Raw genomic sequence first — 18,310 nt, forward strand, 5'->3', positions numbered from 1 at the left:
AGTGCACGGAGAGACGGGACCGGGAGTAAGCAAAGCGCGCTCTATGTGAGTGGCGCTTTGCGCCTGCCTGGGAAGTCAGGGGGCACAGTGCACGTCACAGGGCCCTGTGACGTGCAGGGGAGGGGGTAATATGATAAATACACACATAGGCAGGGATTTCAGGGAATAATAAGCACATAGGCGGGGATTTCTTGATGCCAAGCCTGTGCAAAATGAAGTTTATAAAAACAAATTTCTCTGCAATCAAACCTCTACTATGGGCCATACAGGTATGTATAGATTTATTTTTCTATAACCTTTGTGTGCCCATAGTAGAGGTCTGACATCTCCCAGAGGGTGACAGATTCCCTTTAAGTGAGATAGGTTACTAGCATTTTTTTTTCGAAAATATGCAGCATGAAAAACTCACCAGTAATTCATCGTGGGAACGTATCTTTAGCACTATTACTAGTACATTATTACTTAGATTTAAAAATTCTTAGACTGACAGATTTCTAATTCTGAGGATTTTTTTTAAATGTGCCTGGAAACTATTGTAAGTCTGAAAAAATCTGTTGTATAAATTACTGTGCACAAAAGCCAGTGAGTTTCTGCTCTCAGCCACTTAGGATAATACATAATTACTGAAAATCCATATAGACATTGTGTTAAAATTCCATTCAATAATTAGCAGTTCCAAAAGGAGTGTTTAGATTTAGTGGTGATTAGGTTACCTCCTACTAGACAACCTTGCTTACTCTCACTACTTCCTACCATCTCAGACATTTCCAGACTTTGTCTCTTCCCCATACATAGAACAATTAAAATGAAAAATGGTAGTTCATGCTCTTACATACAGTAGTGAAGACAAATTAACATCCATCATTTAAAACATTTACCCTAATTTACAAATCTTTGCTCAGTTATATTCTTTCCCACATGTTCTCAGCCAGCATGTCACCTACAGTCTGTCAGTAGTGGTCTCCTCTACACTAATATATCCAAAAACCTTAAGCTATACACTGTGCAGAATTATTAGGCAAATGAGTATTTTGATCACATGATACTTTTTATACATGTTGTCCTACTCCAAGCTGCATAGGCTTGAGAGCCAACTACCAATTAAGTAAATCTGGTGATGTGCATCTCTGTAATAAGGAGGGGTGTTGACTAATGACATCAACACCCTATATAAGGTGTGCTTAATTATTAGGCAACTTCCTTTCCTTTGCCAAAATGGGTCAGAAAAGAGATTTGACGGGCTCTGAAAAGTCCAAAATTGTGAGATGTCTTGCAGAGGGACGCAGCAGTCTTGAAATTTCCAAACTTTTGAAGCGAGATCACTGAACAATCAAGCGTTTCATGGCAAATAGCCAACAGAGTCGCAAGAAGCGTGTTGTCCAAAAAAGGCGCAAAATAACTGCCCATGAATTGAGGAAAATCAAGTGTGAAGCTGCCAAGATGCCATTCGCCACCAGTTTTGCCATATTTCAGAGCTGCAACGTTACTGGAATATCAAAAAGCACAAGGTGTATGATTCTCAGGGACATGGCCAAGGTAATGAAGGCTGAAAAGCGACCACCTTTGAACAAGAAACATAAGATAAAACGTCAAGAATGGGCCAAGAAATATCTTAAGACTGATTTTTCAAAGGTTTTATGGACTGATGAAATGAGAGCGACTCTTGATGGGCCAGATGGATGGGCCAGAGGCTGGATCAGTAAAGGGCAGAGAGCTCCACTCCGACTCAGACGCCAGCAAGGTGGAGCTGGGGTACTGGTATGGGCTGGTATCATCAAAGATGAACTTGTGGGACCTTTTCGGGTTGAGGATGGAGTGACGCTCAATTCCCAGACCTACTGTCAGTTTCTGGAAGACAACTTCTTCAAACAGTGGTACAGGAAGAAGTCGGTATCGTTCAAGAAAAACATGATTTTCATGCAGGACAATGCTCCATCACATGCATCCAACTACTCCACAGCGTGGCTGGCCAGTAAAGGTCTAAAATAAGAAAAAATAATGACATGGCCCCCTTGTTCACCTGATCTGAACCCCATAGAGAACCTGTGGTCCATCATAAAATGTGAGATCTACAGGGAGGGAAAACAGTACACCTCTCGGAACAGTGTCTGGGAGGCTGTGGTGGCTGCTGCACGCAATGTTGATCGAAAACAGATCAAGCAACTGACAGAATCTATGGATGGAAGGCTGTTGAGTGTCATCATAAAGAAAGGTGGCTATATTGATTACTAATTTTTTTGGTTTTTGCTTTTGCATGTCAGAAATGTTTATTTCTAAATTTTGTGCACTGATATTGGTTTACCTGGTGAAAATAAACAAGTGGGATGGGATTATATTTGGTTTTTATTAAGTTGCCTAATAATTCTGCACAGTAATAGTTACCTGCACAAACAGATATCCTCCTAAGATAGCCAAATCTAAAAAAAAAACACTACAACTTCAAAAATATTAAGCTTGGATATTTATGAGTCTTTTCGGTTGATTGAGAACATAGTTGTTGATCAATAATAAAAAGAATCCTCTAAAATACAACTTGCCTAATACTTCTGCACACAGTGTATTGCTATGTTCACATGGGACAGATACGATGCAGATTTTCCATCTACAACCCTAAAAGATATTAACAAATCTCATTCAAAATACTGCAGAAAAATAAAATCTAGAAAATCCATATCATATCAATTTATGTTGTGGAATATTTGCTGATTTGTTGAATAGTTTCCATTGAGTGCAACAGGCAAGTTAAAATTTGCAATAAACCCCAATTCTTGTGGATTTGGTTGTACATTATCTATTTTCTATCGCAAAATTAACAAGTATCACCTGGACTTCTATCAGAGGGCTGCTATCAGGAATTTCAGGGCCCCACACTGGCAACATTTTCAGGTCCCCTTGAGACTCCACCCAAGATCCACCCCAGCTCTGCCTCCATCCCTCGAACATTCCACTGTCCCATCGCTTACAGTCTGAACCTTAATGAAGGCAGGCAGGTAGACATACAGCAGTCAGTAGGGTTGAACTTAGTAGGACTTAGCAGTTTGCAGGCAGGCAGCAGACAGAGATGACCTCCTACTTCATGCTGCACGAGCAGGGGGGGGGGTACAAGAAGAGTAGCGAGTGGGTGAGCCAGCTGGTGCCCGAATGGGAGGTGGGATGGGGGAATGGGAGGTTGGATGAGCAAGTGGACTGCCGTGCAGACGAGCTCGCGTGCATCTCATCACTTTTGAGTTCCTCAACTCCTGCATATAATGTGCCACAAAGACCCAGGACGCGCCGGCAGCTTAGGAACAGAGGGTGGGCCGGCAGCGCCTGACATCACTGATCTCAGGCATGGCCGCCCCCCTCTGCTGCAGCCATACAATGTAAGTATCTGCGTCTGTGAGTGTCTCGTGTCTCGGGGCTTAATAATGTAAAGTAATTAGCCTGGGCCCCAAGGTGCCACACAGTGTGCCAGGTTGTTTATACAGTGGCTCGGCTGTGTTGACTCAGCGCAGGCCACGCAGCATGTCTCAACCAGTCTGGCACCCCTCTTTGCTCCTGCTCACCGAGCCCCATACACCAGTAATGGCAGTAATGCCCTGATGGCTGCCCTGTTCAGTCAATCTGACACTGTTGCAGTCACATGGGACAGAAGGACATTGCATGAGACCAGGTTAAACAGATTGTCAGGGACCAGTCCAGGAATCCTCCGAAGCACCAGGAGAGGCGAATATAATTTTTTTTCTTTTTAATTTCGCATTTGATGTTTTTTTTTGCAGGAACATAAACCACCCGATTTGATGTAGATTAGCTATTGTGGATTTCCATTCAAATTCTTGCAGTTTTTCTGCAAAAATAAGTAACAGTAGTAAAAGATACATCATCAGCTAATGATTTATTTTCTTTGGACTACAACCTCAACTGCTGAAACTGAAATGTTGCTATATTTATGAAGACTTGGGTTACATCACCAGAACACAAGACATGTTTAACATATTACAGCAGAGGATCTGCCATGGAGAAATAGAGCATCTTTTAGATGAATTAAATACTAGGCCTCATTCAGATAATAGTAATGCAATCTCATTGCGGCATTCGTGTCACTGATGTAAAGCCCAGACTTCACATGATTTAACTGAACTAAATATAAATCACCATCTAACCCTATGATTACTTAAGTTACGTTCAGTTGACCTGTAGATGATGTAAGTGCAGCTGAACAGCAGAAGCTTCAAACCATTACACAGATTCTAAAATGCGCTGTATTGTGTCCATCTGAATGTGACCTTAAATTAACAGAATCATGCCCATTAGTGATGAGCGAGCGTACTTGCCACCTCTCGAAACTCGATCGAGCGTCACGTGTGCTCGAGCACCCCGCATATTCCGAGCCTATTAGACAGCCAATTAACATGCAGGGATTGCCTGACATACACAGTAATACGGTAGCCATGTTGGCTACCGGCAGGGCCGTATTTGCCCTTAGGCACTTGTAGGCACGCGCCTAGGGCGCCGGAATTCGGGGAGGGCGGCGCTTGAGCGGTTTTTTTTTTTTGTGTGTGCTTTTTTTTGGGGGGGTTTGTGCCCCGAGCCGGCCAGGTGGCTCCGCCCCCCCTCCCCCAGCAGTGGCGCACGGCTGCTGCTTCTTCTCTGGCCGGGCCAGCACTGCAGCAGTTAACTTCCCTGTGTGCTGGCCCGGCCGCGTCACTGCTATGAGACACGGTCCTGTGTGTCTCCTAGCTGTCACGTCACGCAGTGCGCGCCCTGCACTGCTACTTACCACAGGAGAGGACTGGAGCTGAGCCGGGGGATGGTGAGTCTGTGTGTGTATGTATATGTATGTGTATGAGAGAGTGTGTATGTGTGATTGAGTTTGTGTGATGTCTGTTTATATGTATTTTTGTGTTTCAAATGTGTTTATGCGTGTATGTATATGTCTGTATATGTTTGTGTGAGCGCGACTGCGTGCGGCCTCCCGCTGTCTCTGGAGGGTGCGCCGTGCGGCCTCCCGCTGTGTATAGATGGCGCTGTGCGGCCTCCCGCTGGGTATAGATGGCGCTGTGAAACCTCCTGCTGTGTATAGATGGCTACGTGCGGCCTCCCGCTGTGTATAGATGGCGCTGTGCGGCCTCCCGCTGTGTATAGATGGCGTTGTGCGGTCTCCTGCTGTGTATAGATGGCACTGTGTGGCCTCCTGCTGTGTATAGATGGCGCTGTGTGGCCTCCTGCTGTGTATAGATGGCGCTGTGAAACCTCCTGCTGTGTATAGATGGCTACGTGCGGCCTCCCGCTGTGTATAGATGGCGCTGTGCGGCCTCCCGCTGTGTATAGATGGCGTTGTGCGGTCTCCTGCTGTGTATAGATGGCACTGTGTGGCCTCCTGCTGTGTATAGATGGCGCTGTGCAACCTCCTGCTGTGTATAGATGGCGCTGTGCGGTCTCCTGCTGTGTATAAATGGCACTGTGCGGCCTCCTGCTGTGTATAGATGGCGCTGTGCGGCCTCCTGCTGTGTATAGATGGCGCTGTGCGGCCTCCTGCTGTGTATAGATAGCGCTGTGTGGCCTCCTGCTGTGTATAGATGGCGCTGTGCGGCCTACTGCTGTGTATAGATGGCGCTGTGCGGCCTCCTGCTGTGTATAGATGGCGCTGTGTGGCCTCCTGCTGTGTATAGATGGCGCTGTGCGGCCTCCTGCTGTGTATAGATGGCGCTGTGCGGCCTCTTGCTGTGTATAGATGGCGCCTTGCGGCCTCCTGCTGTCTATAGATGGCGCCATGTGGCCTCCCGCTGTGTATAAATGGCGCCGTGTGGCCTCCCGCTGTGTATAGATTGCTACGTGCGGCCTCCCGCTGCGTATAGATGGCTACGTGCGGCCTCCCGCTGTGTATAGATGGCTACGTGCGGACTCCCGCTGTGTATAGATGGCTACGTGCGGCCTCCCGCTGTGCATAGATGGCGCCATGCGGCATCCCGCTGTGTATAGATGGCACCGTGCGGCCTCCCGCGGTGTATAGATTGTGCCGTGCGGCCTCCCGCCGTGTATAGATGGCTACGTGTGCTCAGTATTGAGTCATACAATTAATGTAAGGCTATGTGCCCACGATGCAGAAATGATTCGGATTTTTTTTGAGCGTTTCTGCATCTCCCTGGCAGAAAAAAACGCATGCGGATTTTACATGCGTTTTTCCTGCCAGGGACATGCGGATGTGAAGCGTTCTTCACTTGCAATTCCGCATGTGAGTTGACAAGCGATTTTAGCATCACTTGGAAAGTGCTTGACAACTTGGTCACACTATATAAATCCATGCAACCGGCATGGATTTATATAGTGTGACCGTAAAAGAATGGTAAAAAATAAAAAATAAATATATAATTACCTTCTGATGGCCTGCCAACGTCAGCGGTCACGTGACCCGTCACATGACTAAATGACGTCACGGCAGTTCCTTTTTAGACCATCGTGAGCTGCTGGCAAGCCAGGATGCATCGGATAAAGACACCGGGGGCACATGCGGATTATCATTGGGGAACATGGCAGACCTTCTACCAAGCGTTTTTTAAGCGTTTCTGCAGCGGAATTGCTTAAAAAGCGCATAGTGGGCACACCGCCTAAAAAAACTTATTATAATTAATATTGTGCCAAATTAATTTCACGTGAGCTATCACATGATCTATCACAGGGGATCATGTGACATGTGATACATCAGGTGTGTGTGTGTGGGGGGGGGCCCGCGCCTTCTAAACTGCCCGGTGCCCTTGCTACTCTTAATCCACCCCTGATCGCGCCCTATCGCCCTCCGGTCACGCCCACCCACCTCACCTCTCTAGTCTGCTCTGCTGCTGCTGACTCACCCCCTGGGCCATGGGGTACCCGGAACCGGGTCTTCTGGTGTATGGTGCTGATGGGGGTAGTAGTGGCAACCCGGTCCCGTGGCTCAGGGTGGTCAGACCAATGTTGTGGCAGTCTATTTATAGATTTGTGAATGTCCGACTACGCCACCCGTGGATTGTGGTCAGGAATAACCGCCGCTGCTTAGCAGACTGCTGAGGCTGGTGTTGGTGTGAAGCTCAAGGGTAGGATAACTCCCCACGGGAGGAGTGTGGCCTCAGGGCAGTGAAGGTGGATGCTGGGGGTGATAGTGCCGGCCGCAATAGTAAAAGTTCAGAGTCCGTTTCAAAACATTTCTGGGTCTTTATTGTAGATGTTATTAATGACCCAACAGTAGTACCGGCTAGGAATGGGCCTAGGTGTCTGAGAGCATTCAGGGGAGCCCCACTGGTCAGGGTGAGTGTGTAGGCCTACCATTCTCCCTATGCTCTTTCTGACTATCCCCCTCTTCGTGGTGTAATAGCCCACGTCCCTGAGCTGGCCGTGTACTTCTCGCCTGTATGGCTTGCGACTCGGGCCTTAGGTACCTTTTGCTTTCTCCTCGCTGTACTGGTCCCTCTGTGTGGCGGAGCCTCCAGGCTTCTTAGGCCAAGGGACCTGAAATCCCTCGCGGGTTGGTTCTCTGCTGCTGGGCTTATAACCCTGACAGCCTCGGACCCCAATGTCCGGTGGTGTGATTCTCTCAGTCAGAACCGGCTCTCGTCGCCTCTGTCCCTGGCTCGCAGTCTCTCCTCTGCCTCACGGACTCCTCAGCTGCTGCTGACCTGTCCCTTCCTCTAAGAAACCCTTCTGGTCACTTCAGAAGTGGGTTCTGGTCTCCCTAACCCTGCCCCAGTTCCAGCTTTTATAGGGCAGCCAGCTCCCCCTACTGGCCTGGGACAGGAGGTGCTGCATGCTAATTGTCCCTAACCAGGGAACCTCCCTCTTGCTCTCAGACGCAGATTAATCACATTTGTGGCAACCAGGCCTGGGGTGCCACACTGCGATCTGGAAAGAAGAGGAGGAGCCTGGGCACTTGACGTTCCCGCGGAGGCCCGGGCAGCACATCGCTGGCGACGGCTCATCTCAGCAGGCAGCGCCGGTAATTGTGTCCTGTTGTGATGTGCCATTGCGCCGACACTGCCACCCGGGCCGTGGTGCCGGAGCATGATGCTGGCTGAGGAGCTGCCACTTCTGCAGACAGTCTGCTCTGCAGCATAATTGATGATGGAGGGCGGCAGGCGGCGAGGCGGGCGGTGGGACCATAGTTTAGGCGCACATGCGCAGTCAGCAGCTGCCGCTGGTACTGTGTTCTGTGCTGTGCACAGACAGTACAGCCAGCGGGCAGCAGTGCCAGCCTGACAGAGCCCAGACTGCCTGAGTCTCTGACTAGTCTCAGACTCTGAGGAGTCTGACTAGTCTGTGACTGTTGTCACTGGTGAGACATGATGGCAGGCAGCAGCAGGGAGGGACACAGTGGGGTCTGAATCCCAGACATGGGCTGCATCAGGCACTGCAGCATTGCATATGGGCCATATGCAATGCTGCAGCCCTGTGGTCTGTGTTGGCCGCTCCCATACCCCCCGCCCCCATATACAATGCTGCAGCCCAGTTCTGTGTTGGCCGCTCCCATCCTCCCCCACCCCCATATACAATGCTGCAGCCCTGTGGTCTGCGTGGGCCGCTCCCCCCCACCCCCATATATAATGCTGCAGCCCTGTGGTCTGTGTGGGCCGCTCCCATCCCCCCGCCCCCATATACAATTCTGCAGCTCAGTTCTGTGTGGGCCGCTCCCATCCTCCCCACCCCCATATACAATGCTGCAGCCCTGTGGTCTGTGTGGGCCGCTCCCATCCCCCCCACCCCCATATACAATGCTGCAGCCCTGTGGTCTGTGTGGGCTGCTCCCATCCCCCCCACCCCCATATGCACTGCTGCAGCGCTGTGGTCTGTGTGGGCCACTCCCATCCCCCCCCACCCCCATATGCAATGCTGCAGCCCTGTGGTTTGTGTGGGCCACTCCCATCCCCCCCACCCCCATATGCAATCCTGCAGCCCTGTGGTCTGTGTGGGCAGCTCCCATCCCCCCCCCCACCCCAACCTTTTATATGTGCTACATGGAATGGGGGGGAGAAGCTACATGAAACTTGGGGAAACGGCCGCGACGAGGGGGAAGATATTGAATGCGAGGGGTGCACGACGTGGGGGGGACATGACAGGGGGTGAGGGTGGGCGTGACTGGGGGGGGGGGCGACCACTGACAGTGCCTACCGGAATTACTGTGGTTGACTGGCCTCATCTCGTCATCGGGTTTTATTTAAGACCCGGTGACGCTATGCTCGGCACACTGTCTTCAGGAGAGCTTATTGTAGAGCAGGTAGATAGGCAGTGTTTATTATTGCTATTGCTGCACCATTAAAATAAGTCTTTTTCAGGGATATATATTTTCCTTTCTCTAGTAAAGCCACTGTTACCTGCATTCAGTGGAGGGATTGCAGGCTGTGGAGACACAAGGGTAAGTGGGTGCTCTCTACCGCTGGCCTGGCTGTCTTTAGAAAGACCACATGGACAAAGGCTCATCCCACTGAACACTCGTACTCCTTTCCCATGGGCAAAATACAACTCAGACAACAGAGAGTGAGGGTAACGAAGTGTAGTAACACTTTATTGAACCACCTATAGACAATAACATTATAGTACAGTCCCAGCAAATACATAAGATGATGCAAATTATAGAGTCTCACCCTTCCACTGGGTTGCCGAGAATTAGAACATCTGCAACTTCGGAGCTTCCAGGGCCAACTACCCCAACTAGTGGCTCCCCACTTTTGGTGGGCACCCACAGAGAAGAGGTAGCAGGCAAGCTTAGGAAGCTGACAGAGTACATTGATGTATGTGGCCAGGTGACTTGCTTGTCCCAACCTGGGTTCTTCAAATGTCTTTGAGGGTTCAGTGATGGTCAATGGAGCAGATCTGTATTCCTCCAGTTGGTGCCATGGTTCCCTAGCTGCTGTTCTGTAGATTTTCTCTGGAAACAGAGGCAGATCCCCCTTTTATAGCTTACAGCTCTTATTCAGGCATTTTTCTACAGGATGCGAGGAAGGTGGCAGTAGCTCATCCCTCATTGTTCGAGGGTTCATAGTTTGTCTTTTAATGTTTGCAGAACAACAAGCCACATGGACTGATACAATGGGTAATCAACATATTACCAAACATCGATAGTTCAATTTGTCCCCCAAGGATAGGAGAATAATAAGCTGTAGGAACTGATATAACAGGTAAACAGCAGCCCTTCAACAATTCAACGAACATCAATTCAAGAGTCAACGTTCAGGCTAGCTTATGTCTCTTGACCTACTGGAAAATACATCTGGCATAATTAAGAATAAATGCTGTGTCATCACACAGGCATATAGGCAGGGTTTAATATTGCTATTGCAGTACTTGTATATTGCTGCTGCACCATTAAAAGAAAAGTCCTTTTTAGTCCTACAGACTGTCCTTTCGGTAGTAAAACCACGGTTACCTGCATTCAGGTGGAAGAGGGTAGTATTGGATTAGAGGCACACTGTATTGGCAGGGTTTAATATTGCTATTGCATAACTTGTATAGGTATACTGCTGCTGCAACCCAAAAACAGATGGCCTTTTGAAGGCTCCATATTTTCTTTTCCCTATTAATACCGGAATGTTTGCAGACATATAAATATATACCTAATTTAAAATGTGCAAAGTGTGCAGTAAGGGATGGGGAAGTGGACTTGCTACTGATGGTGCACACAGAGGCCAAGGCCATGGGACAGGTGAAACTGTGCCTTCTGTGTTAGCACAACAAACACGCTCATCCACGAGACCTAGCTTCCTGTCCCACTTTGCATGGTGGTGTGGGACACCACTCTTGAAGCAAGAACTGTGCGAACCAGTGGTTGGGTGGATTGCAGATAATGCTTCCAGTATGTTTCCCAGCACCACCCTGTCTTCCACACGATCTAGTCTCATTAGCCACGAGTCTGGACCACATAATGTTCATCCTGATCTTCCTTCCTTCCACCATGGCGAATCCAAGGAGACAAATGATCTCACACTCAGACACTCCGAGGAGTTCTTTACATTTCCATTTATTGATTCTGTCCTCTCGCCCTGCATGTTTCAAGAGGGACATGAGGAGATTGTGTGTAGTGATGGCCAAATATTTGAGCATCCACGGTCAAAAGAAGACGATGGTGGGGAACGGCAATTTGTGTCTCAAGAGGTAGATGATGATGAGACACAGTTGCTTAAAAGTGATGTTGTTAAGTCAACAAGTCAGAAGGACCAGAGTGTGGAAGTGGAAGATGAGGTGATGGACAAGGAAGTCACTGACCCAACCTGGGAAGGTGCCATGCAGAGTGAGGCCAGCAGGACAGAGGGGGAGGGATCTGCCGCACCACAACAAGCAGGAAGAGGCAGTGGGGTGGTCAGTGGGAGAAGGCGAACAACTGTTCCCCAAAGCACCCACATTCGGCAAGTTCCCAGGCCAAGGGTTAGGTGTTCCCCAGTCTGGCGCTTTTTTAAATAAAATGAGGACAATAAAACTATGGTTATTTGCAACCTGTGCCATAACAGGATCAGCAGGGGCCTGACCACTACCAGCCTAACCAGGCACATGTCATCAGTGCACCTGACTAGGTGGGTCGAACTCCTGGGTCAACAATCAGTGTCTGCGGGTGACACCACTGCCTCTTCACTTGTGCTTGCCAATCCACTGTCTACGTCACAGGCACAGATGCCTCCTGGCCTGCACCTGTTGTTGCACATTCGCAAGCAATATCAGCAACCACAACAAATTCCTTGTCCCAGAGCAGAGTTCAGCTGTCCCTACCCCAGGGTTGGAACGCAAAAGAAAATACCCAGCCAACAAGCGCAAACACTAAACGGGAACATTTACAGACTGCTTGCTCTGGAAATAGTACCTTTTAGGCTTGTGGACACTGAGGCTTTCCGCAACCTCATGGCGACAGCCGTCCCTCAGTACTCAGTCCCCAGCCGCTATTTTCCCCGGTGTGCCGTCCTCACCTTACACAAGCACATATTCCATAACAGCAGACGTGCCCTGACTAACGCAGGAAGGTCCACTTAATGACAGACACGTGGACAAGTGCTTGTGGCCAGGGATGCTACATTTCCCTGATGGCACACTGGGTGAACCTTGTGGAAACTGAGTCGGACCCTGGGATGGCACACGTGCTACAAAAGCTGAGGATCGCGTGATCTAGTTTCATCAGCGTTTCCTCCACCTCCTATACCAGTTCCTGCACCCCTCTACCTCCTCTTCCTCCATCTCCGAATTGACATCTTGGAGCACATCATCCATATCAGTCGCAAGTACCCACACCAGCTTCATCCCATCTGTTCAGCATGGATGGGCTGAAGAGGAGGGGGAGGAGATTGAGGCTTGTCCTCCTGGACAGGAAAAGGGAAGTCTTACCTGTTGGGAATCTGGCACACATGGCTGACTTTATGTCCTGCTGCCTTTCCAGTGACCCTTGCATTATATGCCTTTTATCCAACACTGATTAGTGTTTAGTGATTAGTGGTTGTTCACCGTTCTTGACCCAAGCTACAAGGAGAACTTTCCATCTCTTCTTCCTGTGGGCTAGAGGGCTAGTAAAATGGTACAACACCAAAAGGCCCTAGTCGAACAATCAGTACAAATATTCCCATCTGACAACGCTGGCGGTAGAGGTCATAGATCCTTTGGCAACCAAGGAGGAGAGACGAGGGAGACACACATCAGGTCCAACAGAGGCAGGGGAATACTATGAAAGGTCTAGGACAGTTTCATTAGACCCTTCCAGTGCTCAGGACCTGATGTGCAGGGTAGTCTGACAAGGAGGTAAAAGTTTTTGAAGATGGGGAAGGAGTACCTAGCCGACCGTACCAGCATCCTCCGTGATTCCTCTGTGCCGTACAACTATTGGGGATCCAAGCTGGACACATATCATGAACTGTCTCTCTATGTCTTGGAGGTGCTGGCCTGCCCTGCAGCTAGCATTTTCTCAGAGTGGGTTTTTAGTGCTGTCGGGGCATAACAACTGAAAGGCTCATCCGCCTGTCAACGGAAAATGCTGACAGACTGACTCTTATCAAAATGAACAAGGCCTGGATTGGCCCAAACTTCTCAACCCCGCCGAATGACAGCAGTAGAACATAAAGCCAATTCAAGTGTACCTTTTTTTCTGGTGTATTCCCATGAACATCTTCCCACCCAAAAAAGGGCATACGGTTCATCGTTTCTTCTTTTTCTTCTCCCGCTCCTTATCCACCATATCAAAAGGGTCATCAGGTGGCCCTCACCCAAAGTTGACATGAGAAAGAAAAATTGCTGCATGCAGCGATTGGCAGCATATATCGGACGGCGTGCACCCATACAAGTCTATAGATGCGTGCAAAACATCGGACTGCACTCGGATATCATGCTAGTGCGGTCCAATATATGCCAGCTCACACAATGGAGAAGATGGAGAAATTAAGTTCTCCATCTTCTCCGCTCATGTGATCCGATTCTTGCATGCAAGAGAATAAGATCACAGTAAAATGACACTCAGCTCACTCTCGGAGCAGAGTTTGAGTTGAGGGTCATTTGCATGTAGCATTTGATTCTTTAGCATGAGAGAATCATCGGATGCTACTCGCCTGTGTGAGCGAGCCCTTAGTTTAATTATGCCATCTAGTAAATCAGCATTATGTAAGTGTATGTTTGTATTTATTATTGTCAATGTTTTACTATCTTTTTTAAGAGTGTGCTGTATTTGTATACTCTTTACTATTAATATGATTTATAATCATTCTCGGTCTATCTTGCAGGCTGGGATATAGAGGCTGGCAACTCTGAAGGTATTAATCCTGAAGTACTCATTTCACTGTCTGCTCCTAAGATGTGTGCCACTCATTTTACTGGCAAACACCACTTTATTGCTGGGAGATTTTTGCCTTATGATATACAGAAGAAATTTGACTTGAACCTACCAAAGTATCCTGGGACAGAATATGTGGTGGAACTCTAGATTAGACTGCTTTGAAAACTATGACCTGTCAATAAATGTATACACATTTCTGTATTATTATGTATATGGTGTGTTTCTTAATAAAAAAAGAGAATTTAGACTGTTATTTTGTGTATAAACAAAATAAATTGAATATAGGAATGCTGTTTATTTGGGTCACATGCTGCCATCCTGTAATGTATATAGGGTGTGGTCTCCAGATCTGACAATTAAACATTCTCTTCCCTCTCCTCTCCAGGTGCACAATTCCCACTCCACAAACTTGCACACATTTGCAGAAATCTCAAACACCTAGATCTACACTCACTCTCTGAATCCCTTCTCCCTCTTGCAAACATAAGTTCCATACACAATGCAGATGCTGTTGCTTCTTTATATAACACCACAACGGCTGCAGCTCTTGAATCAGTCGACCCCCTCACACATACCAAAGTTTGCACAATCAACAGGCAACCCTGGCACACCAGCCTGACTAAACAACTGAGGAGGGCTTCCAGGGTTGCTGAGCGGAGATGGAAAAGATCCCATTCCAATGAGCACTTTATCACATTCAAACAGTCCCTCACTACTTTCAAGTCCACACTCACTGCATCAAAACAAACATACTTCTCATCTCTCATATACTCCCTGTCTCACAACCCTAAACAGCTATTCAACACTTTCAATTCTCTCCTCCATCCCTCAGCACCTCCTCCCTCTCATCTCAGCTGAAGACTTTGCCTCATTTTTCAAGCAGAAGATTGATAACATCAGACAAAGCTTTCGTCTAAAGTCCTCACTGCCCCTCCTCATAACTACTCAGCTCTCCTCCTCCAGGACCAGCTTCTCCGCCATTAAGGAAGATCAACTTTCCTCTCTACTTCCCAGATCACATCTCACCACCTGTTCACTTGACCTGAACCTCATCCCAAACCTCACCACAGTCTTCACCCCAACTCTAACCCATCTCTTCAACCTGTCACTAACAAATGGTGTCTTCCCCTCATGCTTTAAACAAGCCTCGATCACACCCATCCTCAAAAAGCCCTACCTTGACCCATACTCTCTGTCTAGCTATCACCCCATATCACTTCTCCCCCACTTCTGCCTCAAAACTACTTTAACAACACGTCCATTTTGAACTGTCCTCCCACTCCCTCTTTGACCGCTTACAATCTGGCTTCCAACTGCATTATTTCACTGAAACTGCCCTGACTAAAGTCATCAATGATCTCTGCCTTCAACACAGTGGACCTTTCCCTCTTACTACAGATTCTTTCATCTCTTGGCATCACATATTTGGCTCTATCTTGGATCTCCTCATACCTAACAGACCGGACATTCCGTGTCTCCCACTCACACACAACCTCCTCATCTCGCCCTCTATCTGTCTGTGTCCCCCAAGGTTCAGTTCTAGGACCCCTGCTCTTCTCCATCTACACCTTCGGCCTGGGACAGCGCATAGAGTCCCACAGCTTTCAGTATCTCTATGCTGATGACACACAGATCTACCACCTCTGGACCCGATATCACCTCCTTCTTAACCAGAATCCCACAATGTCTGTCCGTTATTTCATCTTTCTTCTCTCCTGGATTTCTAAAACTTAACATGGATAAAACAGAATTCATCATCTTTCTCCCATCTCACTCAACCCCTTCAACAGGCTTATCCATCAAAGTCAATGGATGCTCACTCTCCCCAGCCCCACAAGCTCGCTGCCTCGGGGTAACCCTTGACTCTGATCTCTCCTTCAAACCAAAATCCAAGCCCTTTCCACTTCCTGCCAACTCCAATTCAAAAATATTTCTCAGATCTGTACAGTCCTTAACCAAAAATCTGCAAAAACACTAGTGCAAACCCTCATCATCTCCCGCCTTAACTACTGCAACCTCCTGCAGGCCTCCCCTGTAACACTCTCGCATCTCTGCAATCTATCCTAAACTCCACTACCTAATTCACCTATCCCCCCTCTATTCCCCAGCCTCTCCTCTCTGTCAATCCCTTCACTGTTTCCCCATTGCCCAGAGACTCCAGTTCAAAACCTTAACCATGGCATACAAAGCCATCCACAATGTGTCTTTTCCATACATCTGTGACCTAGTCTCCCGGTACTTACCTGCACGCAACCTACGATCCTCTCAAGATCTCCTTCTCTACTCCCCTCTTATATCCTCTTCCCACAATCGCATACATGATTTCTCCCGTGCATCCCCCCTACTCTGGAACTCTCTACCCCAACATGTTAGACTCTCACCTACCGTGGAAACCTTCAAAATAAACCTGAAGACCTACATCTTCCGACAACCGTACAACCTGCAGTAACCCCCCTCATTCCACCATACTGCTTCATGACCATCTCTACCCTCACATATTGTATCCTCACCCATTCTTTGTAGACTGTGAGCCCTCGCGGGCATGGTCCTCTCTCCCCTTGTACCAGTCAGTGACTCGTTTTTTGCTCAAGATTATGGTACTTGTTTTTTATTATGCATGCCCCTTTTCATATGTAAAGCACCATGGAATAAATAGTTCTATAATAATAATAATAATAATTGGAGATAAGTCGTTACAGAAAAAGACTACTATGTTAAAAAAATGTAATTGTTGAAGGATCTTTTTTACTATGGACATAAATCACCTATCCATAGAACAAGTAATAAATGTCTCACCACTGGGGCTCACACAACTTGGACTTACAGTACTACTAATGGGGATCCTAACTCCAGTGCTCCTTATGATGGTACAATGAGGAGTTTTAATGGAATGGCAGTCTAGCATGCACTCTTATAGTCCACTCAATGCCTAAAGCATATCATCCAACCATCCTGGGTTCAACAGGACTGTCCTGAATTTGGCGAGCAGGCAGTGTCCCACAGTGTCAAAGGGGGTATGTCCAAAATTCAGTTGTACCTGTGTCTTTAAAACACACGAACGGTAGTTTGTAATGGTGGAGCAGGGAACCATCAGATCCCTATTCCACTGTTTATTCTAAGACTTAGGGTCCTTCCAGTACTTTTAGGTCACATGATATCTTAGGTCACTGTCACAAGGGCACTGTTCAAGGTAGCCTAGCAGCTGTTAATAGGGCTTCCACAAACAGGCTTAGTGCTAGCTACTCAATCTATCAGATTCCAGGGGTTTCCCTGGCCTTCATCCTTTAACCTATGTAAAGGGATCTGGACTTACACAGAGGCCATTGGGTTGTGACTGTGGAGTAGGCTGCTGGGCCGTAGTGCAAAAAAGGGTTACCATGCAAAGTTGTTACCAGGAGGACAAAGTTGGACAGAATCAGACTGCAAGTAGGTGGTCAGATTATGAGCGGAGGACAGAAAACAGAATAATCAAATTAGCACCATCAAAGGGGGAGCAATGATGTGAACCAGGTAATCTGAATTTAAAGACTGGAAATATGGAACAGAGATACAGGAACTTAACTAGCAGCACTACACAGAGTTAAACAGCAATGAGCAAACATAAAATAGAGACAGAAGTAACCCTTAAGCTTCATGGACAGTACCACAAGTCCCAGGGAGAACACAGCACCAGCACATTATTGCCCCACATCGCCCACTCTTCCGCAGCAAAAGTGAGGTGCTGCCAAGCAACAGAAAGCAGAACAGAGGGGGCAGGTACCAACACAGATATCACAGTCACATGATTATACAGTGAGGAGATGAGGAGCAGAAAATACAGGCAATGTGTGTGTATGTGAAGCCCAGCTGTGCTTGGCATCACAGACCCAGAAGGGTGTATTGAAGGATTCCTCCACAAGAGGCCCCCATAACCATTCACACATCTCCACCTTCCACCTCAGACCACCAGAGGGAGCTCCTTAGGGAGATATAAAAGGGAAGGTGGAGCCAGGCAGCAGTTAGTCTGTTGATGAGTTCCTGTAGAGCGAGACATAGAAACAGGTCAGTCTGCAGTGGAGCTCAGTGACTCAGCAATTCCTCTGAGAGTTCAGTTGGTGCAAGCCTGAATACAGAGTGGAGTCCAGACTCGGTTGTAGCTCAGAATAGTGAGCTTTAGGTGTGCCGGCGCCATAAGATCGGTGAACCGCGGCACGCTGCCGTTAGTGTGAGTAGCCTATTGAGGGTCCGAGTAGGCCGAAGGCGAAGGAGTAGAGAGTTAGTTCATAGGGGGCAGAGGAGCCTTACTAGCTCACCCCTAAGAAGAAGTTACCGGACACCGGGTCCGAAGCTTGCCGGGATCTCCACGACCCAGTAAGATAAACCGGAATCCCTGGAGAACTACAGGTCCCAGGATCGCTAAAGTGCTGATACGTACCAGAGCCAGGAGACACATAGGCCCCGTAGGTCGGGAGCGTGCACTCCAAGAGAAAGCCCTACCACAAGGTCAGCCAGCGCAGGACAGAGACAAAGTTAGGCCTAGGCAGGTCAGAAACTTATTACGCAGCAGCAAGAACCAGGAGGCCCAAA

The 18,310-nt window shown here is 48.0% G+C and overlaps 1 protein-coding gene across 2 annotated transcripts in view; it reads left to right on the forward strand.

The window, feature by feature from the left end:
* Nucleotides 1-16,423, forward strand: part of YJEFN3 (YjeF N-terminal domain containing 3) — a 457,583-nt gene extending 441,160 nt beyond the window's left edge. For both annotated transcript variants that reach the window (XM_073661060.1, XM_073661059.1), the window contains one exon: nt 13,692-16,423. In XM_073661060.1, the coding sequence (XP_073517161.1) occupies nt 13,692-13,891 (200 nt within the window). In that variant the 3' untranslated portion in view covers nt 13,892-16,423. The remainder of the gene's footprint in view (nt 1-13,691) is intronic.
* The last annotated feature ends 1,887 nt before the right edge of the window (nt 16,424-18,310 follow it).

This window comes from Phyllobates terribilis, unplaced genomic scaffold (genome assembly GCF_046119375.1).
Source record: "Phyllobates terribilis strain yellow unplaced genomic scaffold, ASM4611937v1 Scaffold_1__5_contigs__length_1240528914, whole genome shotgun sequence".
Classification (NCBI taxonomy): Eukaryota; Metazoa; Chordata; class Amphibia; order Anura; family Dendrobatidae; genus Phyllobates; species Phyllobates terribilis.